This window comes from Myotis nattereri (genome assembly GCF_964212035.1).
Source record: "Myotis nattereri genome assembly, chromosome: 3".
Classification (NCBI taxonomy): domain Eukaryota; kingdom Metazoa; phylum Chordata; class Mammalia; order Chiroptera; family Vespertilionidae; genus Myotis; species Myotis nattereri.
The window spans coordinates 207192321-207219939 of record NC_138077.1 but is presented as its reverse complement, the minus strand read 5'-3'; the positions used below and the strand labels follow the sequence as shown (position 1 = coordinate 207219939).

Genomic DNA, 27619 nt, shown 5'->3' with positions numbered 1-27619 from the left:
AGAACATGGGTGAGGCCCTTCCTGCTCTTCCATGGGGTCTGCCCCTTTCAGGGGTCTTTCCCAGGTACTTCCTTATGTTCCCCATTCTCTTTGAGCAAGGAGGGAGAATTCCTGCCCTTGGGGGGCTCTTAGTCCAAAAGGAACACCTCAGCTCAGCTGAGGAAAATCCCAGCTTTGTCCTTGAGAGTACACAGGGCCACGTCCAGCCAGAGCCCCAACCCTGGGCAGGGTTTTGAGGTACATCTTGCTTTAGGGGTTCCCAAGCCTAAGGGAAGCTGGGGCCCTGTGCCCTGAGAGCCCAGTGGAGGGATGAGAACCTGGGTGGGGGTCTTTCCTGGCACCAGGAAGCAGGTGAGTGCCCAGAGGGCAGGGGCCCCAGCACCAGGCACAAAGGCTGACGTTCTTGGTGTTTATTGGCTTACCAGGCCACAAAAGCAAAATCCAGCTGTGGTCCCTGCCTGATGACCTATCTGTCTGCAGGTCTTAGACAGCTGTCCAGAGTCAGGACTCTGCAGGGTCAGTGGGTTCGAGCCGGCACAGAGCTGAGCCACTTCCGGCCGTCAGAGCTGTGTTCCCTGGGGAGAAGGGTGGGAGGAAATGCTCCATCTCCATGTGCCCAAGGGGAGAGGACGCCTTCCCTGGGAAGCGATGAGCCAACAGTCAGGCTCAGGGGCCTGACTCCAAGTCCAGATCGCTAGAAGGGGAATGCTGCAGGGGAAGCTTCGCCCTACCCAGCTGCTACGTCTGTTTCCTGCTACACCTAACATGGAACCAGACTTGGGCAAAGGACTTGAGTGTTAAACCCCCTGATGAGAAAGGCAGGTAGTGCCAGCCTAAGAGAAAGATGATATGTACCACTGAGTCCTGGGCACAGGAAGGCATAAGTAAGTACCCTGACTCATGAATAATCCACTTGGTGCACAGTCCTTCAACAAAGGTTAGTTTTTTCCCCCCTTTGTCTTTTTTCCTCCCCGGAGCAACAGTCTCCCCGGCATCACTTCTTAGAAGGATGGATTCTTGGCTTAGGCCAAGGGCCTAGTAAGGAAGGAGGTGGATGGGCCTGGCTGGGGCCCTGGCCCTTTGGGCACCCACCTGCTTCCTGGAGATCCTGACTGGAAGTAGAGGCTATGAAAATCAGTGCTCGGGTTGGTGGGGGTGCACTGGTCCAACATGTATTGGCCGCCCTGCTTCCGGCCTACCGTCTTCTTGTCCAACCTCGGGCAGAGTGGGATGCAGGGCACCTGGGCGTAGGGGCTCTGCAGGTTGACAGCTGGCGAGGGAGGAGGAGACAGGAGAGGGAGATGTTTCAGAATACACCCCAGCCTTGGGAGGCAGTCGGACCCAGGTGAGATCCTGACTTTGCTACATTACGAGCTGGCTGAGTTTGGGCACATTACCTCTCCAGGCCTCTATGTAGGCTGGAGGTGATAGTGGTACCCACCTCACTGTGGAAGATGAGGATTAAGGGGATAGTATGTGCAAAGCGTTCAGCTAAATGCTGAACACTGCATAAGGGCTAATAACAGCTGAAAAAAGCAGATGTCTTCTGTGATGGGTCCTGGCAAAGTCTGGTTGGCACACTCCAGACTTTGGAAAGCTCCTAGCCCATCACTTGGCACTCAGTAGAAATCTAATGGTACCTACCATTATGGGAGGCCGCCTTGCCCAGTAAAAAGAGCACAGGTTTTGGAGTCAGAGCTGGGTATAAACTCCCCTTTCTGACGTGGTGGCTGTGGGGCCTTGGACAAGTTCCTTAAACTTACCCAGTCTCAGTTTTCTGTAAAATGGGGTAAATATGTGATTATGGGGATTAAGTTCTAATGCATCTGCCAAGGACCTAGCGCAGTGAGTGATGCCAATGGGTGCTCAATCGATGAGCTGGGAGCGCTGATCACCTGGCTCTTGGGACCAACCTGTGGTCAGGGCTGAGGCACTGGGAAGAGTCCATGTAGAAGGCCTGGTCAGCGGGCTGGAGATTGGGTAATGACTGTCAGCCCGCTGACTGACACAGTTAACCCAAAAGGGGGAAACCATGTCTGTCAGCCTGGTTCTGACTTCGTAGGGGCCCAGGGAACGAGGCGAGATGTGCAGGAGAGCAGAGCCCCCACCATCCCCAGGGCCCTCACCGTAGCTCTGCTGCTTCAGCCGGTTCAGGATCCTGAGGACCCTTCGTTCTGGGACTTCCAAGCCGTCTGCCTGCTGCAGGTTGCAGGGAAGCTTCTTCCGGGACCGCAGCCGGCCTATGGCCGATTCCATCTCTCGGGCCTTAGAGGTACCTTCCTTGAGCTTCTTCTGGTAATAGCTGGGGAGGCAGTGCCCACCCAGCTCAGCCTGGCCATGTTTAATTCACCCTCCTCTTCCCTCACTCTTCCTGGGGGCCTGTTCTGTCTGGCCAGCCCTGGAGCAGGAACACAGGCCCAGGAGTTGGGAGACCTGGGTTTTAGTCCCAGCTCTGCCATTTACTTCCTGTGACCATGGGCATGTCATTTCTCTGCTTTAAGCCTCAGTCACAGTCACCCCTGCGTAAAATGAGGGGAGATGGTTATCTTATCCCTGTCACTGCAAGTCACTTGACTTCTCTGAGCTTCAGGTGTCCCCCGGGTGAAAAGGATCAAAAAGTCCACACGTTATAGGGTTAAATGACTGCCCATCAAGCACTCAGCAAAGTGTGTGGTCCATGGGAAGAGCTTGGTAAATGTTACCCTTGATTTCTGTCACTGATATTTGTACTTAGATGTGCGAGTGATCTGTGCAATTAACTCCAGATCATCTTCCAGATTTCAGCTTAAGGGCAATCTCTTCCAGAAAGTTCTCTCTCCTCCCGCCGACTAGCTAGGCTCCCACTGTGGACCCCAATAACCTGTGCTTATTCCATTGTAACCCATAGCCTACTTTATTTTAACACATCACTACTTGCGCCTTTTCTCCACTAGACTGCAGCACCATTCATTCATTCATTCATTCATTCCTTCAGTAAATGTTAATGGATTGTTTACAATGTACTGACCACTCATCTAAGTACTTGGGAAAGAATGGTGCAGGGTATACTTATTTAGGGTCCCTGATCACAGTCCTTCGGCCCCACCTCTCACTGTAGCCATTGCCGCAGCAGCCACTTCCACCAGGGCTTCCACCAGGTATGCTCAAGCACAGGCTGACATGATCTTGCCTCAGGCTTGAGCCCCTTGCTTCCTGCCCCAGAGCTTCTCTGATCCATGTGCAAACCAAAGTGCAGGGGAATTAAACACCTATAGGGGGCCACATTTGACCAAAGGAGCCAACAGCTGAAGTATACTGGCTTCTCTCCCCTGACTGGTTCTGAGCCACCATTCTTAGTCTCCTCAATAGCACATCCTGATATTGGCTTCTCCTCCTTTGCTGTTCATGTCCCTTCCCCATCCCATTCACTGGAATTACTTTCTAAGTCAACTACCTAGGCTCATAGCTAGTGGAAGAGTTAGACCATAAGTTAAAAAAAACACACACACAATACCATGTCAGTAGTTACAGGTGCTCTAAGGGAAATTCAAAAGTAGGTAGTGGGTTGTGATGAGGAGCTATTTTGCTCACAGTGGTCAGCAAAAGTCTTGGAGGTGGTGGCATCTGAGCAGAATAAGGAGAAGGAGCTACCCAAATGGGTATCTAGAGGGAGTGGCATGTGAAAAGGCCAGGAGGTTGCAAAGAGCTTGGTGACCTCTAGGAATAGCAAGGAGGCAAGAGGGGCTCAAGACTGGTGTGTGAGGGAGAAGGGGAGATGTGGGGAGCAAGATGGCGAGGCCAGACAACCTGGGGCTTTGTATAAGTGGTGTTGGGAAACTCTTAGGACTTAAGCTGATGGTTCTGCTAGGGCCTCTGCCTATCCCTGGGGCCTGGAATTTTGGGGTTTATTGGGCTTCCCATAGGGAAAATAGAAAATGAATACCAGAGCCCTCACATGGAAATTGGATCTAGATCTCTGTGTAAAACTGGGACCTAAAAAGGCAGTGCACCAAATAAAAAATGGACTAGAAAATAACTTCACCCCACAGAGACCAGTAGGACATGAGCAGTGTGTGCACAACTTTGTCACAATTTCAAAGGAAATTGCCTACTTCCCAACTCTTCTTTTCCCCCTCCCTGTGGGCTTGAATTCAGGTGTGTTGCTGGTAACTTAGCTTAGGATCGACCTAGGGAATGGTGGGAAGAAACTGGGTGCTTGGGGGGACCTTGTCTTCCTGCCTGCTTCCTCCAGACTGTCAATATAAGAGAGGAATAAACTATCTTGTTTGAACTATAGAACATTGGGTCTATTCCTTAACTAAGACACCTGGAATTCTATACCCAGCTAACCTATTAAGTAAGTTTGAGGGTAGAAAAACACTTTCGCAGATTGGCAAAATCTCAAAAATTTCACCTCCCACATATGCTTGCTCAAGAAGCTACTGAAGAACACCACATGCTTTCGAAATGAAGGCATGAACCAAAAAAAGAAAAGGAAGATGTACATGCAGAAAATGGGATCTAACACAGGAGAGAGGCAAAGGTAAAGGAAGATAAAGGGAGATCCCACAATGGCAGTGCAACTGCCATAGGACAACTAGTTTAGATTGGATCTCTATAGCTTAAACGACAGAAATTTTGAGGGCCGGCATACCTGTTGTTGAAGTACTATTGCCTTTATAACCCCAAAAAGTTACTGGGCAAACATTTTCTCTTTTAGGAAAAAAACAGAGTAAGACATGCAGCAAACAGAATCCTAATTAGAGGGAAGGAAGAAAGGGTTCCTAGGATGACAAGCTCCCAAGGTGGCAGTTCTACAGCAGGCCTAAAAAGATATCCTAAGCAAGAAGAATGGAATTATTTGGAACATACCTCCATCCAAGAAAAAGGAACACTAGGAAGGTGCAGAAATGATCAGTGAGTTAAAACAAAACAAAACAAAACAAGGCAATAACCCATTTTAGGAAATTTTTAAAAAAGGAAGTGAAATTGTAGTATATGAATAAAAAACCCAAATACTTAGTAAAAAATGATGCTATATTGGAATGGGGAGTGGGAAGCTGGTGGGATAATTGTATTAGCTAAATCCTTACCATCATCGGAAGTCAATAAAAGTCTAAAAATCTAACCAAAATATCGTAGTATATGCATATTACTTAAAAGTAAGGAGGGAGCCAATGCTTGCCTTTGGAAGAAAGACTTCAAGGAGTGGGGGGTATGATATATCAGTTGAGTATTAAGCAAAAGGAAGTTGGTATAGCCATACTAATATTTTAAAAACTAGGCCTTAAGACAAAATGCATTACTAGAGACTAAATTATAAAATGTTCAATTCATCAGGGAATACAAAATTCTAGACATGAAATGTAAAGCAAAACCTAATATAACTACTAGGAGAAATAATTCCACCATCACAGAAGTGTTAATAAGTAACTATTCCACTCTGCCATTGTAGCATCAAAGAATCCATAGATGATATGTAAATGAATGGTTGAGGCTGTGTTCTGATGAAAGTTTATAAAAATAGATCAGGCTGTATGTGGCCTGCGGCCCATAGTTTGCCAACCCTTGCCTACTGTAGACCTTCCCTGAGACTAAAATCCCAGGAGAAATAACATTTGAAGTTGAGTCTTACCCAGCTAAAAAGCTTAGGAGAAATCTGGACTTTTCACAATTATGCCCTAATAAAGTAAAAAAGCAAGCCTACACAAATTCATGATAATCAGCTAGTAATTGAGCTGCCTACAAGAACAAAAATTAACACTTATTAAAGGAATAACAGAATCTAGTTTTTAAACTATATCATTCAAAATGTCTAGGAAGTAAGAAGTCACCAGACTGTAAAGAAACAGGAAAATGTGGTGCATAGTAAGGAGAAAAACAACTCATAAATAACAATCCTGAGATGGCCCCGATGTTGGATATAGTAGACAGCAGCATTAAAGGAGCTATTAAAAATATGTTCAGATAATTGAAGGAACATGTGATCTTAATGAATGAAAAGAGAAACAAACTATAAACATGAAACAAATGGAAATTCAAGAACAGAAAGTATAACTAAAATGAAAAAGTCATTGAATGAGCTTAAGAGCAGATTGGAGATAACGGAAAAAAGGAATTAGTAAACTTGAAGACAGATCAATAGAAATCCAATTTGAAGAAGAGAGGGCTGGGGGGAAGACAAATGAACAGAATTCTGTTCCTGGCCATGATGGAACAACTAGTACTGAACTTGTCCTAGTGCCATAAATAGATACATGAACAAAATACATGATGCAGTTGTCTGATACTGGACAACAGGCAGCACAAGAATGATCTATGAGAGGAGAGAAGCCATGAGGTGAGCCTTATGATCTCCCTGGAATTTTTTCTGGAGGTGCTTCCTAGACTGCAGGGCAGGAACTAATATCCCAAGCAGAAGACAATTAGGTAAGGAGACAGACATTGGAGTTTAGAAAGATGGAGGCCATCTTTAGTGTATCAGAATACCAAAGAGAGAGAAAGTTGCAAAATATGCATGGGGTACTCTAATGTGTGAACCACCAATCAGATCCCTCCTTCTAAGACTTAACTACCCTCAAGAGAGCCAATCCATGCCTTGGCTTTCTCCCACCTTCATGTAATCTTCCGTCCCCTCCTTAATTTCAAATGCATAAAAGAAGCTGCAAATTTGTCATTCTGCAGAGCATTTGAGATCTTGCTCCCCGGCATATGTCATCAGTTTGGCTCAAATAAACTCATAAAAATTCTCTAGGTTTGGGTGTTTTTATGTCAACATAAGTGTACTAGAAATTGTATAAAAATTTCTGGAAATCTGATATGCCTTGGTATAATGTTATCAGTCATAATTACAGTTATCTTAAAATGCTGTACATCACAGACACAATCAATTCTCATCAGATCTTTAACCTGGCCATTTTAAGTCTTTCCTAATTCACAGTTATTGTTTTATTGATTCTTCTCTGAAAGCCTTGACAATTAACTAAAGGTAAAAATACTTCAAGGAAATTTTTGCCAGACTCTGGTAAGTACTCTGGATTATAGGTCTCTGATAAGTTTAAGATCATACCACTGAACTGGGTGAGAATCTTCAGAATTCTGATGAAAAAGGTGATGGATTCATAAAACTGCTAACTCCAGATAAGAAGAATAGAAATCAGTTACATGAGAATGACTAATGAGGATGATTGTAATTTTATGACGTTTTTTGTTTGAAACATTGTTGGTTCCTTTTGCTTTGCAGATTTAAGAAATCCTTTTTCTCATTTAAGCTGCCTATAACTAATAACAATTGATAAATTATACCTTTGTAAACAAAATGAAAACAACTTTTTCTCCTTGCCTGATCCCTCTAGAACAGTGGCTGGCAAACTGCGGCTCGCGAGCCACATGTGGCTCTTTGGCCCCTTGAGTGTTGCTCTTCCACAAAATACTGACTTCTGCGCATGGGCCACGAAGTTTCAATCGCACTGTATGTGCGCACCCGCACATGGTATTTTGTGGAAGAGCCACACTCAAGGGGCCAAAGAGCCGCATGTGGCTCGTGAGCTGCAGTTTGCCAACCACTGCTGTAGAGCAGTGGTTCTCAACCTTCTGGCCCTTTAAATACAGTTCCTCATGTTGTGACCCAACCATAAAATTATTTTCGTTGCTACTTCATAACTGTAATGTTGCTACTGTTATGAATCATAATGTAAATATCTGATATGCAGGATGGTCTTAGGCGACCCCTGTGAAAGGGTCATTCTACCGCCAAAGGGGTCGCGACCCACAGGTTGAGAACCGCTGCTCTAGAATTAAAAACTCTTTGGAATATTTTTATTTTCCTAAGTATTTTTATTTTCATATTAATATAGTTACATAAATTTAATAAGAATCTATTCTCCTTGTTATAGAACATATGAAAAATATTGTTATCAAGGTTTTGACACTAATGTCATGTTTTTTGTTGTTAATCCTCACCCAAGGATATTTTTCCATTGACTTTTTTAAAGAGAGTGGAAAGGAGGGAGAGAGACAGAAACATTGATGTAAGAGAGAGACATTGATTGGTTGCCTCTCACACACGCCCTACCCAGGGCCAGGGATGGGATCGAGCCTGCAACTGAGGTACGTATGTGCCCTTGTTGGGAATCAAACCCAGGATCCTTCAATCCACAGGCCGACACTTTATCCACTGAGCCAAACTGGCTAGGGTGGTAATGTCATATTTGAAAATGATAAACATAGATCAGATATGACCAGGCAGTTTTAAAGAACTAAAGTTGACTTTATGGAGGTACTGCTTAGAAAGTACAGCTTAAAATACTGCCTGGTACCTGAATTTCAGAGTTCCTGGTTTTATAGGTCAGTAAAGGTCACTTCCTGGCAAGCTGAAAAATCTCAGGACATTTTTGGGGACCTCAAGAAAAGTAGAATTCACCCAAGTCTATATGTACTGCAGGCTACATCTGATAGCAAGATGATGATGATGATGAAGAAGAATAAAGTATAGTACACCCTGGTTGGTGTAGCTCAATGTCTGTTAGAGCATTGCCAGCGCACCAAAGGGTCTCGGGTTCAATTCCTGGTCAAGGGAACGTTACCTGAGTTGCACATTTGATCCCCAGCCCCAGTCAGGGCACATGCGGGAAGAAGCAACCAATGGATGCGTCTCTTTTTCACATCAATGTTTCTCTCTCCCTTTCTCCCTTCTACTCTCTCTAAAAATCAGTAGAAAAAATATCCTCAGGTGAGGATTAACAACAACATCAAAAGTGTAGTTGACATATAATAATTAATTTCAGGTGTACAACATAGTGGTTCAGTATTTATATTCCTTACGATGTGATCACCACAATCAGTCAAGTAACAAAGTTACATACAAAGTTATTATGCTAATATTGACTATTTTCCCTATGCTGTACATTTCATCCTGTGATTTTTTTTTTTAAATGACTGGAGGTTTGGCCTGGCCAGTGTGGCTCAGCAGTTGAGCATTGACCTAGGAACCAAGAGGTCACTGGTTCAATTCCCAGTCAGGACACATACCCAGGTAACAGCAAAAACGAATGAAATATGTCAACATTTGGAAGGTACACAGTATTTTCCAAATGACTAGTGCGTATTACAAAAGTATTCATGGGAAAAGACCCATTCAAACTACAAGGCTGACCAATAGATGTTTATTTTCAAGAGTCTGAAAACTTCATTGCTCTGATTTCAGATTTCATATTGCAAGCAACCTTTAAGACACTACCATTTGTCAAATTTGGTGTAGTCTCAAAGAAAAATATCCACATCATTTGTGGCTATTAAATGAAAAAGCTATTAAAAATATTCCTCTCCAATTACATATGTATGTGAGGCCAGATTTGTTCATATACTTCAAGTAAAACAACATATTGCAACAGATTGAATGCAGAAGTAGATACGAGAATCCAGCTCTCTTATGCCCAATGTTAAGAGATTTGCAATATTGTAAAAAAAATGTCATTCTTCTTACGGACCTGTTTTGTTGTTTTGGAAAACAGTTATTTTTCATTACAAATAAATAAATGAACAGGTGCCAAAACACTAGGTGCTATTTCTCTGTCCCCAGCCCCCCCCTCCCCACAGCCAGCCCTACTCACTTGGTGATCTCTTCTAAGGCTGCCTCAGGTAAGGCCAGCATCTCCACCAGCAGGGACAGGATCTCAAAGAGCAGAGTGTGGGGGTTCGGGGGAGCCGTCAGGGCGTTCTGTTCTGGGTACATGGGATGGTGGCTGCCATTACCACTTGCTCGCCCTGGGTGCACCCCACCCCACCCACCTGTTCCCTGGTTCATCCCTGCTCACCCACGGAGCAGAAGAAGCGCTTGGTGTCTGTCATTACGGCCAAGAAATCTTTGAAGCCCACGTGACCATCTCCTGTGGAAGCCGGAAGAAGACAGGGTGGGCAGGGGCCTTCCGAGCGGCTCCAGGCATGGCAACCTGGGCATGATTATTAGTATTTACTCATTGAGTCTGATTATAAAAGTAACGTATAGGTGACCAGCTGGTGTGGCTCAGTGGTTGAGCATCAATCCATGAACCAGGAGGTCACGGTTTGATTCCCAGTCAGGGCACATGCCTGGGTTGCAGGCTTGATTCCCAATAGGGGATGTGCAGGAGGCAACCAACCAATCAATGTGATTCTCTCTCATCATTGATGTATCTATCTCTCTCCCTCTCCCTTCCTCTTTCTGAAATGAATAAAAACATTTTTTTAAAGTAATGTATAGTCAATGCAAAAAGCATGGTGCACCCAGGAGAGTAGAAGGCAAAAATTACAAAAGTTACAAGCTCCCAGAACTTGAATCCAAAGGCAGTAATCCGAGTTCATATCCCAGGCCCACCACTGACTATTCATGTGATCTTGGCAAAGTCTCTTAGCATCACTAAGCCTTACTTTTCCCAACTAGAGGTGAGGATAACTATAATACCTATCTCATGGGAGATAAAATGAGGCAAAGGGCTTAGAACAGGCCAGGCATATAATAGATGCTCACTAAACGTCAGCAACTATTATTTTTTAAATCATTGGTTATTTTTAAATATATATATTTTTTATTGATTTCAGAGAGGAAGGGAGAAAGAGAAACATCAATGATGAAAGAGAATCATTGATTGGCTGCCTCTTGCACCCTCCTCCCCCACCGGGGATCAAACCCACAACCCAGGCATGTGCCCTTGACCGGAAGTGAACCCTGGACCCTTCAGTCCATAGGCCAGTGCTCTATCCACTGAGCCAAACCAGCTAGGGCATCAGCAACTATTATTATTACCATTTGATAGTCATTGCATGAGAATACATATGCATACATATACCCACTTTGGCCTTCAGGGCCCCACTAGACCTGTCTCCAACCTCCCCTAGTGCCCAGACCCTCCAGCACTAACCTGCTCTCCCACCAGGGGCCACGTCCCAGGCTGCTTCCTCGTCCTAGAATTTTCTCCACCCCCTCCAGCTCCTTTACTTAATACTTTCCCTTGACCATCCTATCCTCAGAGAAGTCAGGTCTACCCAGGTCAGATGCCCTCAAACACTCTCCTAAAACCCCCATACTTCAACCACACACTCAGAAGATCTGGAATGTAATGGAGGTTCTTTCTGGGAGGCAGGAACTGGGCCTGTTGTGTTCGGCACTGTCTTCTGGGCTTAAGACAGGTAGGTCTTAGCAACTGTTCTCTGAACTACCTGACGAATGAATGAATAATCTCCAGTCCTTAAAGGCCCCTCTGGGGGTGCTCAATTCTTATTCCCATGTCACAGATGAGGCCTGATGCACAGAGAAAAGAAGCCTGTTGCCAAGGGTCACCAAGGGGCCACGCTGGGATCAATTCCTGGCTTGAGCGTGAAGATTTGCATTTACGCGGTGATGGAGGAAGCTGTGGTCAGAAGCCCGGGCCCTCCACAGCCCACTGCTCCCCACGTCCTGCGTCTAGCCAATCAAACCATGTGTAACACTAGCAGCTAATGCCTTCTGGACGCATTCTCTGTCCCAGGTGTCTGCTCAATGCTTTGCCTGGATTATCTCATTAAATCTTTTCAGCACAGATGCGTATCGCCATCAGCTCCATTGTACAGATGGGGAAACTGAGGCCTGGTAAACTTCATTGACTCATCCAAGATCATCCAGTTGGTAAAATCACAGGGGAATGTCCGATGAAGCATGCACAAGGGCCCACAAGGAAGGGATCTCAGGTCACCGTACACCTTGGGGCGAGGAGGTAGGGCTTGGTCATCTCAGTCACCAGAACTGGCACTGAGTAGGTAGGTGCTCAGGGAGTATTACCTTTCAGGTCCAGTGCAAAATGAAAAGGCAGAAAACATTATTAAGAATTTCTAGACTGTCCCTGGCTGGGTAGCTCGGTTGGTTAGAGCATTGTCCCCAATATGCCAAGGCTGTAGGTTCGATCCCTGGTCAGGGCACATACAAGAATCCACCAATGAATACATACTTAAGTGGAACAACAAATTGACGTCTCTCTCTCTCTCTCAAATCAATAAATAAAAATTTAAATAAAATTCTAGACTGTGACAGCAGTGCATTAAACCAAGGGCAGGGCCTTTTACCTCAGAGTCCTGTGCCACTAACTGGACTGTACAGGTCTCCCAGGGCCCGTGGAGCTGGCCCTGCCTGGGACTTGGGAGGAAGCCTCCCCTCACTCACCATCAATGTCAGCACTCATCAGGGCATCCTCCACCTGGGCCGGCGTCAGGGAGATGCCCACAAGGAGCAGGACGTTCTGCAGGCTGTGTGCGTCCACCACGCCAGGGCCATTGAAGATCTCAAAGTAACTGTGGAAGGCTGGGCCGGAGTGGGGTGACGTGAAGGGGGACATTTCTGTTTCCACCATTCCTCCCCTCCCCCCTCCAGCCACCCTCTTGCCCAGTGTCCTCTACTAGCATGGCCAGGTGGCAGGACAAAGGAACTGAAAGCGTGCAAGTGGAGGGGTGTGGTCCCATCGACTCACTCCACTCTATACAAGGTCAGGCCAAGGGCTCAGCTGGTGTGGCAGAAGCTAAGCTAATTAGCAACCTTCGCTTTGCACCAGGAGCACCCCTCTGTGTGCCAGGCACCGTGCTAGGCTCTCTATAGCCAGGTTCTCGTTTAAGTCTCACGACAGCCTTGTAAGAGTAGAATGCCTTTAGCCAGTCCTTTAACCTTTAACCAATGCCTTTAACCTTTTGTGAGGTTGGGGAAACTGAGGTGACCCGACAGGCCTTTCTGACTTGGGTGCTCTGTGGGCCTTTATCGGCATGGACATGGCTTCCAGGCTTCAGTTATCTGGACCCGAGCACAGGACCAGGAAGGATGCCGAAAAAGCCCCAGAGCAGTGCCAACTGGTACAAAAGCCGTGTCCTTCCTGGTCAGAGCATGTGTGGTGTCTGGTTTCTTAGCTCACAGCAAAATGCGGGTTAGCATCAACAGACCCAGTACGAAGACTGGCTCTGAATTACTGTCGTGGGCCGAATTGTGTCCCCTAACCTCAAATTCCCGTGCTGAAGCCTTAAGGCCCAGTACCTTAGAATCCAATCTAACTGGTGTCCTTATAAGAGGAGGAAATTTGGACACACAAAGAGACACCAGGCATGTGCTCACACATACGGGAGACCATGTGAGGACACAGGGAGAAGGCAAGCCAAGCAAAGAGGCCTCGGAACACACCAAACATATCAACATCATGATCTCAGACTCCTGGCCTCCAGAGCTGGCCTGCCCTTCTCTGAGCCCCGGTTTTCTTCTCTGTAAAATGGACATAACAGCGCACCCTCCAAGAGCAGCTGTATTAATTCCGTGCCTGGCACATAATGGACTCTGTAAGTCTGTAAGCCTCTGACACAGAAGTGACTCGGGGGGAGGAGATGAGGCTGGGGTTTGGTGACGTGCTGTGAGCAGCCACATTGAAAAGGGGGAAAAAAACAGAACAACTCTCAAAAGCAAATCCCATCGTCCAAAAGGCAGGGCAGTTTGGAGCATCAGAGCAGCGTAGCCAGCTCTTTCCTCACCAGGTCGGGTCGAGGGTGGTGCTGGGAACCCTGGGTCTCTAAGCCAAAAAGGCATGCTGCCCATGAACTCTACTGGAGGAGGTGGGGCAGCGGGTCCTGTACTTAGGAAAGCCCAGCCAACAATGGCTTAGGGCAGTGGTTCTCAACCTTCCTAACGCCGCGACCCTTTAATACAGTTCCTCATGTTGTGGTGACCCCCAACCATAACATTATTTCCGTTGCTACTTCATAACTGTAATGTTGCTACTGTTATGAATCGTCATATAAATATCTGATATGCAGGATGTATTTTCATTGTTACAAATTGAACATAATGAAAGTATAGTGATTAATCACAAAAACAATATGTAATTATATATGTTTTCCGATGGTCTTAGGCGACCCCTGTGAAAGGGTCGTTCAACCTCCAAAGGGGTCGCGACCCACAGGTTGAGAACCACTGGCTTAGAGGGTCTTAATGCAGGAAGGTGTGAACTTCAAGGAGGGGGTCATAGGGAGCCAGCAAGCGCATTCAAGAAAGGCAGAGGAATGGGCGCTCTGGCCAGAGGGTCCAGGCTTTGGGAGGAGTGAAGGGTTTGGGGTGGGGGGAGACGCACACCCACTCCTTTAGGGCCAGGCTGATGAGGCCACCTCTGGAGCCCACAGAAAGCAGTGCTCCCTCCCCCTGCAGCTCAGTAGGTGGGGTCACAGGGTGTGTGTTCAGAACTTGTACATTTTGGGGTGGGAGTGGGAAATGGAGACCAGTCTAGGACAGCCAAGCACCCTGGAGGCTACTTCTAAAGAGGACCAATGGAGTGGGCTGGGGGTGGGGAGTGGAGGCTGGGGGGGTGGAGGGAGGCAGAAACGCCTCCAAAACCTGAAGTGCTTGGCAGGCTTGCTGCCATCACTCAGCGGGGTGACTGTGGAACTGGGAAGCATACTGGACCCCAAGCGAGAGGACCCAGCGTGAATTCTGGCCCCCCACCCAGCAGTGTACGTGCTTGGGTCAAGCTCCGGCCCTGCACGGTCCCCCAGCCAGGCACTCCACTGGGTCCACTGCACAGGGCTGGGTGGGCACAGGGCGGCGGTCTGGTCTGTAAACCACCCCCACCCCAGGTCTGTGAACCCCAAAGGACAGAGCGTTCTGAGGCCCCTGCAAGGGCGCCCCTGGCCGGCCTCACCTTCCTCTTGCTTCAGGGTGAGGTGCTCCTCCCAGTTCTGGTACAAGTTTAGGAGGCAGTGTTCTTCCAGGTCCTGCCTGCAGAGGACAGACCGGCCGGGTCCATATCCAGCCGCCTGCCCTGCCCACGGCTGCACCCAGAGCCAGGGCAGGGCTAGGGGGGAGCCGGGGCAGCATGGGCAGGGCCCTGGGCGAGGCTTTGAGGGGTCAGAGAGGCAGTGACCAGAGGAAGAGCGGGGCGGTGGTGAAGGACACGAGGGAGGGAGAGGGGTCAGAAATGGGAACGGAGACCTAGATATGGGGGCATAGAGCTGGGAGGGAGGACAGAAATGAGGGGAAGTGGAGAGGACACACAGGAGGAAACAGACAGGGCTACTGACAGGGACAAGAGTCTGGGAGAGAGATGCCAGGGACAAGGGGACAGAAGCTCTGAGCCTCTCTTCGGGGGGCTCCTACCGTGCCTTGACTTGGGCCAGGCTTCTCTCGCTGCTGTGGTGCAAGAACACTGTCTTTCTCCAGCCCAGGTCCAGGGTGGGCGCTGGCAGGACTGTGGCAGGTACAGAGGCCGGGACAGGGGCTCCCACAGCCGCAGGGATGGGCCCAGGGGCTGGCGACCGGACCCAGGATGGGGCCATGGCAGGGGCCGAGGCAGGGGTCTGAGGCAGTGTCAGGGGCAGGTTTGAGGCTGAGTTGCCAACCGGGGCTGAGGTGGGCACGGGGGTCAGGGTCTTGGGGGCCTTCCGGTTGGGCAGGGCCCGGGCCTTGGCGGCCCTCCGATGCATGGCCTCCTCCTCCTCCACCTCCAGCAGGCACTTCATGAAGCCCTGCCCGGTGCTCCCGAGGCTCTGGGCTCCCGTGGTCGCTGTGGGCTCCCGCGGCTGCTTCGGGGCACAGCCCGGCTCCCTTCTCTCTCCAATGTCCCTCACCTCCTGGGGACAGAATGGGGGGAGGACGTGTGGCCTCCAGCCAGCCCCACGGCCCGGCTGCACAGAGTTCCTTGGTGCCACCTACTGCCCAGGGCATCCCCACACGGCCCCTTCCTCTCTGGGCCCTGGAGCCCGTCGCCCAGACCTCACATGCATCCCAGAGGCTCCCTCCCCGGTGTCCCCAGCACTTGACTCGGGCTCTGCCGCCTCCCAGCCTTCTGAGCCGCGGTCTTGAGTTCCTCTGGGTCCCACCACCCACTTGTGTCCTTCCCTGTGATCCACGCAGCCGGCAGTGGCCTGACCAGAGACAGCCTCAGGGCCTTGCCCGCCTCCTTCACCCACATCTACCCAGCACTCGGCATAGGGGGGCACTCAATGAACTGCCACTCCTTCCTTCAGCAGTCCGACCTGCCCCTCCCATTACAGCCATCCTGCCCCTCCCCTCCCATTACAGCCACCCCTCACCTGCCCCTCCCATTACAGCCATCCTGCACCTGCCCCTCCCACTACAGCCACCCCTCACCTGCCCCTCCCATTACAGCCATCCTGCCCCTGCCCCTCCCATTACCGCCATCCTGCCCCTGCCCCTCCCATTACACCCATCCTGCCCCTGCCCCTCCCATTACACCCATCCTGCCCCTGCCCCTCCCATTACACCCATCCTGCCCCTGCCCCTCCCATTACACCCATCCTGCCCCTGCCCCTCCCATTACAGCCATCCCTCACCCTCCCCTCCCATTACAGCCATCCTGCCCCTGCCCCTCCCATTACACCCATCCTCCACCTGCCCCTCCCATTACACCCATCCCTAACCCGCCCCTCCCATTACAGCCATCCTGCCCCTGCCCCTCCCATTACACCCATCCTCCACCTGCCCCTCCCATTACAGCCATCCTCCACCTGTCTCTCCCATTACACCCATCCTCCACCTGCCCCTCCCATTACAGCCATCCTGCACCTGTCCCTAGCCCATCTCCAACCAGGCCGTGCCCTGCAGACTCCAGCACAGTCTTTGCTCTCAAAGATGCAGCTCTTGCCCTTGCTGGTTTGGCTCAGTAGATAGAGCGTCGGCCTGCGGACTGAAGGGTCCCAGGTTCGATTCTGGCCAAGGGCACATGCCTGGGTTGTGGGCTTGATCCCCAGTAGGGGATGTGCCGGAGGCAGCCGATCAATGATTCTCTCTCATCATTGATGTTTCTATCTCTCTCCCTCTCCCTTCCTCTCTGAAATCAATAATAATAAAAATAAATTTAAAAAAAATGCAGCTCTTGCCACACACCCTCTTTTCCTAAAGCATCAGCTCTACTTCGCCACCAGATTGCTCCCATCAGCCTGTAAGCATGCCACAGTATCTTCCTTCTTTTTAAAAAATATATTTTATTGATTTCAGAGAGGAAGGGAGAGGGAGAAAGAGATAGAAACATCAATCATGAGAGAGAATCATTGATCAGCTGCCTCCTGCACGCCCCCTACTGGGGGATCAAGCTGTAACCCTGGCATGTGCCCTGACCAGGAATCTAACCTGGGACCCTTCAGTCCATAGGCTAAAGCTCTAGCCACTGAGCCAAACCGGCCAGGGCTATCTTCCTTCTTTAAGAGAAAAATAGTCTCCTGACACCACAAACCTTCCAGCTACTATCCCAGTTTTCTCCTCTGATGCTTCTCGCCTTTCAGTGACACATGAGGTCAGATCACTGGCCCAGATGCATGGCGCATGGCGAGAAGAGTGCTGTTGTGAAATGACATCCTGGGGGGGAGGGGGAGGGCAGCATGGCCGGGGAACAGCAGAGGACTGCCAGGAGCTTCCGACATTAGTGGTCATTGCTGGAGAGTGAAGCCCATCAACAAGGCAGGGTTTTTCTCCAGCCGTGCTGAGCTGCTCATGTGCAGGCAGAGGGTAAGTGGGTGGCTGGTTTAGCCAGGGTTGGGGTTGGCCAGTGACTAGAGCAGAAAGGGGCAGGGGGCAGGTGAGGACTGTGCATTCACAGGCTGCCCAGAAGTGGCAGAGCTGGTGGAGAGGGGGTGCTGGGAGGGGAGTGGGAGCCCCCAGATGTTCAGGGAAGCGTTGGATTGTATGCTGTGATCGAGAGCAAATGGGTGAGAAAAAATCTATGCCAGTGTGGGAAAAGCCACGACACAACCTGGGGTGAACACAAGGGCTCCAGGGTGTAAAAGAATCCTTGACCCCCCCCCTAAGATGCACACATATACAGATGTGCAAACACACATGTACATGCATGCACATGCATGTGCACACTCACACAGGCACACACCTTCCCCAGTTTGACTCCAAATACTGTCCCATTTCTGCCTCTGCCCCCTTCCTCCTCAGGAGCCCCTCCACCTCTCCCCGTCCCCACTCTGGCTCTACTTACTGGTGGAGGAACAGGTCCCGGTGCTGGCTTGGTCTCCGCAGCCTTGACCCTAAACAAGGGAGAAACCCCAGTGGGGGAGGGGCTCAGTTTAAGGCATGGCCCTTGCACCCCCTTCTCTCAGCCCCCAGGACCCTCAGGTCCACCATCCCAGCATCACCCCCCTGGCCTTTTCATCTCAGAGGGGCTCCCATTCTCTCACACACCCCCTGTGGGGCATGACCCATAAAGTGCAGGCCCACAGAACAAACAATTTTAGTGTTAGAGCCATTGTACAGATGGGGACATTGAGACCCAGAGAGCCATGACCTGCCCCAGGCCTTCCACCAGGTCAGGAGCAGCCAGGACTAGAATTCACCTCACCTGGAATGCAGCAGAAGAGCCATCTTGCTGGGTCAGGGAGTGGGTGGGGGTCGCATCAGGGGATGGCTTACCCTTCTTTGGGTGTGTTAGGTCCTGGCGTGGATGGCGGGAAGGAGTTGCCAGTCTTCTCCGGAGTTGTGGGCATTCGGGGCATTGCTTCCTGAGAACCGTCTTTGTCTCCCCCTGGGCCAGGCTCTGGCAGGGTCCCCTGTGGCCTAAAGTATGGGGTGCCTGCCTCCTTGAGGGGCTTGTCTTCCAGGTACTGTCCACAACAGTCCAAGGTGCAAGAACGCTCTGCTGTCTGCACTATATCTGACCCATATGCTGCCTGGTGACCTGGGGTGGGCTGACGACAAGGACAGCAAATGGGGAGCCCCATCCTGGCTGATTTTCGACAAAGGTGAAAATTCAGCAGAGAAGGGCAGTCCTCAGCAAACGGTGCTGGAATGATTGCATAGCCATGTGCCAAAAACGAGCCTCGGTCCAACACTCGCACCGTTTACAAAAATCACTCACCGTACCCTAACCATCTCTCACCAGGTCCCACAAGCTAAGACACAGCTTCTAGGATATCCTGGCGTAAAGAAACCTGTTGGAGCTTTGCTGAACCCAGCATGTCCCAGTGTTAATTGTATGCAGGGCCCCGCTTACCTGCTTCCTGCCTCAGGCACCCACTGACATACCACAGGGCCACCCTGGAAACACGTCTTAAAGGCTTGCTATGGACAATCAAGACCAATGGAATATCCCAATGACCCACACAGACTGCGTGCTGGGCATCTCCGCAGCACAGAGAGGAGCAGACACAATGCACCAGTGGGGCGTGGGGGGCCCCTTCGCGTCCCTGTGGGTCAGTCATTCCCTGCCTTCCTGCCCAGTTCTCCACAAACATTACCTGGCACCTCTTGGGGGCCTGACCCTTCCCTGTCCCGGGGTTCTGCTGTCTCTCCTGCAGGTCCTTGGTCTCCTGCCCTGAGCCCTGCTGCTGCAGCCCTTCAGGTGCTAGGGAGTCCCTGGAAGGCAGCACCCCCAGCTCACTTCCTGGCTTGGCCTGATCCTGGCCTACTTGCAGCTCCTCGGGCGGTTCCTCGGGGGCCCAAGATGACAGCTTCTTCCTGGGAGAACAAAGGGACTTATCAGCTCCTGGACTGGGGCATAGTTTTATATCCTCACTGGAAGATTCATGCACATTGAAAGTAAATTAATTAGAAGGTGGCCAGCGGGGCAGGGCGGGACTGGGCGAGACAGGCCAGACACGCCCTGCAGCCAACCTTCCATGGTCCCTCCTTTGACCCAGGAGCCTTTGACCCTCCTGGCCGGCCTGCACCTGGGATGGCACCACGGCTCAAAGGGTGTCTGCAGAATGAGCGGGGTCCCTCTGGCAGGTGGGATCCCTCAGTCTGGGCTGCGGGGATTGGGCTGAAACCGGCAGTCCAACATCTCCCGAGGGGTCCATGGATTGCAAGAGGGTGGTTCTTGGATGACACACCCCGGAATTGGGCTCCCTCTACTCTGGTTCCGGGCGTGTCACCCCAAAAACCATAACTGCCAAGTCACCACAGCTTGGCAGCTCCTGTGTTGAGCATCTGCCCTCTGGTGGTCAATGCGTGTCATAGCTACCAGTCAGCTGGTCGAATGGTCGCTTAGGCTTTTATATATATAGCTACTTCTTTGTAGTTCCCAGAGCACTGGTGCAGGACCAGGCACAGCAGGGGTGCATACTTAATGCCTGGGAGAATGGATGGATTGACATGAATTCCCCAAATCATAAACACTTTGATGTCAATGTTTAAGGGAGTTAGGACTTACTATTCTTATTATTTATTCTTTTTAAGAAAAATTAAAGGGAACTGGAATTTAGAGAGGTTGAGAGACTCGAGCCTCGGGTCAAAGAGCCTAAGGGGACAGCTCGGGGTTTGAATCTGTGTCTATGGGTGTCCCTCGAATACTCTAGAGCAGTCCCCCCAGGCTTCTCCCTGTGGACATACACACATATTGGTAATGAGGATTTAATTAATTACCCTCTGCAAGTAATTGCATTATTTCACATGGTTAAAATTCTACTGCATCTACAGTTTTTCATTTAACAGTATAGCCTAAATTTTTCCCATGACAAAAGTCTTTTATAAACATGCTTTTTTATAAAAAGTCTTTTATAAACATACTAGAGGCCTGGTGCATGAAATTTCATGCACAGGTAGGGTCCCTAGGCCTGGCCAGCAATCAGGGATGATCGGGGCCTTCCGGCTGCTGGCCAGGGCCTTCCTTCTGGCTGCCAGCCAGGGCCTTCCTTCAGTCTGCATCGCCCCCTGGTGGTCAGCGCACGTCATAGCGAGTGATCAAACTTCCAGTCTCCTGGTTGAACACCGCCCCCCCCCCCGGCACTTTGCATATTAGCCTTTTATATATATATAGACTTTCTAGAGAATCATAATTTACTTAACTGTTTCTCTATTTGAGCATTTAGGGCATGTGGGCAGTTCCAATCTTTTAGTGTTTAAAAAAATGTGATGGTGAACATTTTTCTGCATAAAACTTTGCCTGACTCTCCAGTGATTTCCTTAGGGCATATTTCTGGAAATGGGTGGAAGATGGTTAGAAGTCAGTTTATTTATTTTTTGTTAATCCTCACCCAAAGATATTTTCCCATTGATTTTTAGGGAGAGTGGAAGAGAAAGAGAAAGACAGAGAGAAACATCGATGTGAGAGAAACACATCCATTGGTTGCCTCCTGCACATGCCTTGACCAGGGCTCAGGCCAGGGAGGAGCCTGCAACCAAGGTACGTGCCCTTGACTGGAATCAAACCCGGGACCCTTTGGACCTCGTGAGGGATGCTCTATCCACTGAGCCAAACTGGCTAGGGCTAGAAGTCAGCTTAAACAAATTGCCCAGTTGTTCCAGTAGAAACAATTTCTATTTCCGCCAGCATGGTATGCAGCACGTGTCTCCGGGGACTCAAACCCGGCTTTGATGGAGTCCCTTAACTTTTCGTGGAGAAGAGATTACTTAGAGGTTTTTGGTTATAATCAAATTTAAACAACAAGCTAAGCAAGCTTCACTATTACTGTTTCCCAAGTCTTTTCACTTTGCCTTTCTCTGGCTCCCTCTTGACTTGCTCTTTTTTGGAAAGAATACATTCTCACTGCAGACAAGTTTAAAACATATACCCAACATTTGGAAAACAGTAACAATAATTCCATGTAAACGTATGTTTCCTTGTCTCTCAGCCTCTCTTTTGTTCCTTTTTTAAAAAATTAATTCAGTGAATACATATTTATTGAGCAGCTACTATGCACCAGGCACAACCCCAGGCCTGAGGAATTCGAGGCGGAGCAGAACAGAAGCGTGTGGCCCAGCAGGGGAGCTCAGACAACGGCTGACACACTTATTCAGTGTGATTTGTGCGAAGAACCAGTTCAGGCGCTGTGACTGGGAGGGTCCACCTTGGTCTGGGAGTACTCCCTCCTCCCTCTCTGCGCCCCCCCCCCCCCGTGGGTCACAGGGCGTTCTCTCCTGCGCCTGCTCTCTGGGAAGTCCCCAGCTCACCCTAGGTCTGCCAGGTGTCTCTGCTCCTGGGCCCTGAGCTCCGGAGGCCCCTCCTCTGATGCTTCTCTGTGTCCGGGCGGCTTCTCGGGCCTTTCTGGGGCTGGCGAGGGCTCCCTCCCACTGCCCATCCCTGCAGCATCTGGAAACTCCACCTGGAACAAAGATGCTCTGTGAGCACCCATTCTGGAGGGATACCCCCCACTCCCTGGGCGTCCTCCTGGCCTCGGGGACAGGGAGGTTCTGTGCCTACCTGGGGAGTGTGTTGGAGAGAGGAAGAGCGGAGACAAGAGGCAGGGAGAGAGAGGCTGGGTGCAGAGCCAGCCAAGCTGAGCGGCTGTCGGGCAGTACTCGGCTCTGACAGAAACCTGGGGTCCTGAGTATTACCTGGGCCGAGGGTCTCCTGCCCAGGAAGGCTTGACAGAGCACCCGGGGGACTTGGGGACCCTCACCAGGTCCCAGCGAGGCTGCCACAGTTTCCACCATTTCAGAGCTCAGGCTCTGAAACTGGGCTGTGGTGCCCCTCTTGGTCTGTCACTCCTGGCTGGGTGACCTTGAGCCAGTGACATAGAGCCGGCTCCAAGCCTCACCTGAGTCAGCAAAATCCAGACAACCCAGCTCCTCCATCACTCGATGATAAGTGACATAAGATTCTGATGTGAGCCAACACTAACGGCGCCTACCGGAAGGCAGGGCCTGTGCCAGGTACCCAGGGATGTCACCCAGTTGGTCCTCACCATGACACACATGAACTGTGGGGCTCAAAGGGGTGCAGTGCCTTGCCCAAGGTCACGTGGCTGGTTGAGTGGGGGAGCTGGACCCCATGACTGTGCTGTTGGAAAAATGGATGGCGGGGTGAAGGAAGCCCTGACTGTTTGCCTCAGCCTCCCTTCTAGACCCTCTCACGCCCTCTCCTGCCCCCAAGCGAAGCCATGATTTATATCAGGGGCCACAGAGAGGGGGCGATACTTCACCCAAGGGAACGTTGAGCTTTTTTATGGTGACATTTCGGGCTCTGGGGTAACGAGATAGGACGGCAAGTCTCCTCTGTGCTCACAGTTTGTGCCACTTGACACTAAAGAAATTGATGGAAGGGGGCTGTGGAGTGCGTTGAAGGCTTAGGACGCAGGCTGGGGGCTGGGGAGGGGCCTGGATGGAAACCTCCAAGAGTTGTCAGGGGAATAAAGGTTATAAGGGGAGCTGGAGGCACCTAGTAGAATAAGCAATTCTTGGTTTGCTCCTGCAGCATCTCTCTGGCAACAGAAGCCAGCATCCTTTTTATGGGAACCATTCCTTCTCTATTCTGTCAGTGGGACTCAGTGGACCTCTGGCTCCATTATGCCAGGAGATCCAGGCCACTCTGCCTGCCATGGTGGCTGGTTCTGAAATAAGCACGTGAACATAATCTGGGCCAACGGCAGTGATGCCAGGCTTCCCTGAACCCTTGCAGAGGCTCTCCTCCTTCTGCTAAAGTCAGAAGACGTAAGCGAGGAAGATGTACGCCTGGAGTGGCCAGGGCAATACTTGCCATCTTGCAGGGAGAGCCTGCCTGGGAATGGTACAGAGGAAGGCGGCGCCTAGAGACACTTGTTCGGCACCTTGATCCAGCCATACCTGAAGTCCACTGATGGATTTGTCAGTTACCCAAGCGGATGTGTTCTTCTTCCTGCCTACTCCTGTTTGAATTGGGTTTCGTGTCCCTTATAACTGGGTCTTAATTGAAGCAGTTGCGGGAGGAAGCCGGGGCAGGGAAGGGGAAAGGTGTTCTTGGGAGCAGAGAGGTCAGAACATGAGGTACAGGTTCTTACCTGGTTGACTCCTGATATGGCAGGCTCAACACCAGCACTCTTTCTGGCAGTCCTCAGGCCAGGACTTGGCTGGGCCCCTGGAGACTTGATCGTATCCTCCATGTACATCTGGGCATTTCTGTTGTCCATTTTGCCAAGGCCAACGAGGGTACCACAGGGGAAATCCAATCAAAGTTCTACCTAGCCCCTGACCTAACCACCTCTCCAGGCGTCTACATGCAGCCTGTAATGTAGGGACCCTCCCTGCTCAGGGGAAGAGGCCTGGCCTGACACAGGAGGGGCACACAGCAAAACCAGAGAGGTAACCACATGCAACTTACCCACATATTTTCCCTACTTCTCACAACAACTCTGAGGAAAAGGAGACTCTAGGAAGCAAAGTGACTTGGCCAACCTCCAACACTAACTAGGTCACAGAGCAGGAATCGAACCACGGCCTGTTGCATCCCCTACAGCAAACCCATGCCCTTTCCCCTACAGCAGCATTTCCTAATGGTGTTCTTTGGAATATGAGTTGCACAAGGTGTACTGCAAGAAAAGGGTTCTTGTAGGCCAAATGTGTTTGGAGTGTGCTGAGTGGAAATTAAACAGGCTCTGTCCTGCAGGACTTGTCAGAGCCTTTAATATGCTAGCATGCATTTTAAAGAGAGCCCAAGAACATCATGGTTGCTGCTGCTATAGATGAAAACTCTTAAGTTCTTCTTGGGGCTAAGGAAGAGGAGTTGGGGCCATCTGTCTGTGGGGGACCCTAAAATCTCCAGTGACAATATGTAGTTCATCAAAGCACCCCCACCCTGCCCTGGACACGTCCCTTTCTAAAGCCTTTCTGAGCGTCTCTCCTGCCTCTCCCATCTAACTTCACTTTCTGCCGTACCGCCCTCCCCTACCCAAACATTCTGCTTTAATCTAGGCAGACTCCTGCAATCCTAATGCCTCAGCCCCCCAGCCTCTGTGCCCGCCTCCCACTTCTCGGTCCCTCCAACACCCCCCACCCCATCCTTCAAGCTCCTGCTTCTTTTCCGAGCTTCCAACCACCTCAGCCCTCTCTCCAGCCTCTGAATTCCTTTGAGGCAACATCAACACCATTTCTATGGGCACATCATGGACCCCTTTTCTAGGGGTGAATCCTACCCCTCAGTGAGACCGTGTGACCTTGAAGCTCTTGGTGGGATTTCTTCCACTTTAAATCACGGCTGGCCAGCCAGCATCCATGGAGGGACCTTCTCTATGCTGGCCGCGTTTGCTATCCACCCTGTGAGGTCGCTGTGTTGGTCCCGTGTAAGGCCCCCCAGGAACGGCCTGAGGAGCTGAAGATCTCACGTGCTGGATCTTTAAAGGAATGCCAGGACACCAAGGCTCAGAGCAGCTCAGTGTCTTGTCCAATACCACGTGGCTGGCCTGACCAGCATGGCTCAGTGGTTGAGCATCGACCTATGAACCAGGAGGTCACGGTTCGATTCCCAGTCAGGGCACATGCCCGGGTTGTGGGCTCCATCCCCAGTGTGGGCGTGCAGGGGGCAGCCGATCAATGGTTCTCTCTCACTGATGTTTCTCTCTCTCTCCCCCTCTCCCTTCCTCTGTGAAATCAATAAAAATATATTTGGGGGGGAAAAAATCCCACATGGCTGGCCTGCAGAGGAACTGGATTCAAACCCAGGCCCGTGGGACTCCCCAAACTGCCTATCCCGCCAAGTTATCTTGCCTCGAAAGCAGCTTACGCCCATGCAATCCACAATTGTCTAACGGACATGTGCTGGTGCCGGGCACTGTGCCAGGCCTTGGGAATGCACCAGGTGTTCTGCTGGCTCACACGCTTTTACCAGAAGCACAGAGGAGGAGCCCCTCACAGCCGCTGACCAAAACGCCCCCTCCCTCCCTCTTTCCTCCCAACCTTGTCTGCCCCCCAGTCCTCCCTGCAATTAGGCTTGCACCCCCACAATGCAAGCAAGACCGCTGCTCCCAGGTGACCCCGCACCCCAGGCGGCAGCTCGAGGCTCCCAAAGGCCCTAGGCTCTCACTTGGCGTGAAGAAGTCAGTATCGTGACCAAGTCCTTCTGTCTTCCCTCGGAGCGCCTCTCTCCTCCCCGCCTCTCTCCCATCAGGGCTCCCCAAGCATTCCCAGGGGTGGTGACCCCTGGGGGAAACCTCCCGCCAGGCCCCTCAAACACGCCTCCCATTGTTCACACTCCTACCTCAGAAAGCGCAGGCTCAGTCTTGGAATTCTCAGGCCCCAGTATTCCACCAGCTGAAGTTTTGGGGGGGGGTGGGCAGGGGCCCCAGAGGGCGTCCCCATCGGAAGCTTACAAACCAAGAATCTGGGCAAGAAGGGAAGCCCCACCTAGCAGGAAGGCATGGAACCTGAGGACAGAATCGAGGGGTGTGGTGGCAGCCATGGACTGTGCCCACCCCCCACCTCATTCAGGCCATTTGGTGCCCCTTTTCCCACAGCTGTGCTGAGATTTAATTCACATACCATACCCTCACTCGTTTCAAGTGTACAGTTCAATGGCTTTTAGTATATTCACAGAACTGTGCCAGCATCACCCTTAGAGGATTTTGTCACCCCAAGAAGAAAGCCCACACCCCTTAGCCATCACCTCAACCCTCGCACCTCCCCCCGCCACCACAATAACTCCAGTAACTATCTGCCATCGTAAGAAATTATTACAATAACATGACTATTCTCCCTAAGCGGTACATTACATCCAGACGACTTCTTTTTCAGATAACCGGAGGTTTGTACCCCTTATTACCCACCCCCCTCGCTTTTTACCCATTCCCCCATCCCCCCTCCTCTCTGGCAACCATCAGTTTGTTCTCTGTATTTATGAATCTATTTATTCATTTGTCTTGCTTGTCAGATTCCACATATCGACTTTGTTCTTTTCCAAGATCCTTTTGGCAGCCTTGTAAGCGTTTTCCCCATCTGAGAAAGGGGGCATTTCTCTTAGAAATGTCTAGGATGGTAGGAAAATACCACAGAGAAAGCTGACGAGTGACCTGTGGTATATATTTCTGGAGGCCAGCAAGGAAGCTGCTCGCATCAAACCCGCACCTTGGCCCTGCGCCTACCACACAGCACCCGGAGGAATCTCGGCGAGAGGAGGCACCCTGCTCACTTCCTCGCACGGGGGAGGGCGCTGCTGAGCCCCTCCTCTGCCTGGCGGGCCGAACTGAGTTCCTTGGCTAAACACCGTAGGTAACCGGTGAGGAGCGGTAGGTCCGGGTATTGTCAGCAGCAGAGGTTTAGGAAGAGATGTCAGGAATGACTGTCCAGCCTGGGACTGGGATTTGAGGGTAAGGCAAGGGACTGTCTGACCTCCAACTAGACGGCAGTGCGGTCTCCCTGGGCTTGGCACTCCTCCAGGGGCCTCCACTACACACCGAGGACAACAATCCGTGCCCTGCCCACCTCACAGGGCTGGTCCTGTCAAGACCACCTCTGCCAATAAACAAACAAACAAACAAACAAAAAATAAAATTACAAACAGCAGCAGCAACAACAAAAGATCGCCTCTTTCGGAGAGTGTTTCTCTGACTACCCCAGGCTGAGCAGGGTCTCTTCTCTTTGCTCCCTCAGCCCCTGGGAGTTCCCTCCATCAGGCACTTCTCACCCTGCATTGCAAAGGACTTTCCCCCTGTGTCTCCCACGGTATTTGAGCTCCACGAGGGCAAAAGCAGGGTGGGGCTCATCTCCGTGGCCGCATCACCGAGCACCTGCCCCTGGTAAGTGCTCAACGCCCCTCGTCTTTGTTGGCGGGAACTGAACCGCAAGTGCTCTGAGTACATTGTGAGACGTGCTGCCCCGGCACAGCGTGGCGGTTCCCTTTAGGTTCATGAGGGCAAGGTTTCCTACCTGACACAGCCACCGTGGGCCACCGTCACACGGCTGGGCCTGCAGAGTGACGGATGGAACTTGGTGCTGATAGCAGGTATCACCCCACAGTTCAGCTCT

General features: G+C 50.8%; 1 protein-coding gene across 1 annotated transcript; it reads right to left on the bottom strand.

The window, feature by feature from the left end:
• Positions 1-517: 517 nt before the first annotated feature.
• On the bottom strand, positions 518-23793 carry SPATA21 (spermatogenesis associated 21; the record flags this gene model as incomplete). The annotated part of the gene is made up of 13 exons (XM_081086121.1): positions 518-575; positions 1093-1270; positions 2127-2302; positions 9591-9702; positions 9795-9866; positions 12152-12289; positions 14652-14728; positions 15107-15579; positions 17952-18000; positions 18383-18573; positions 19207-19426; positions 21860-22011; positions 23665-23793. 13 exons carry the CDS (start codon positions 23791-23793, stop codon positions 518-520), a joined length of 2025 nt encoding a protein of 674 aa, XP_080942247.1.
• Between the last annotated feature and the right edge of the window lie 3826 nt (positions 23794-27619).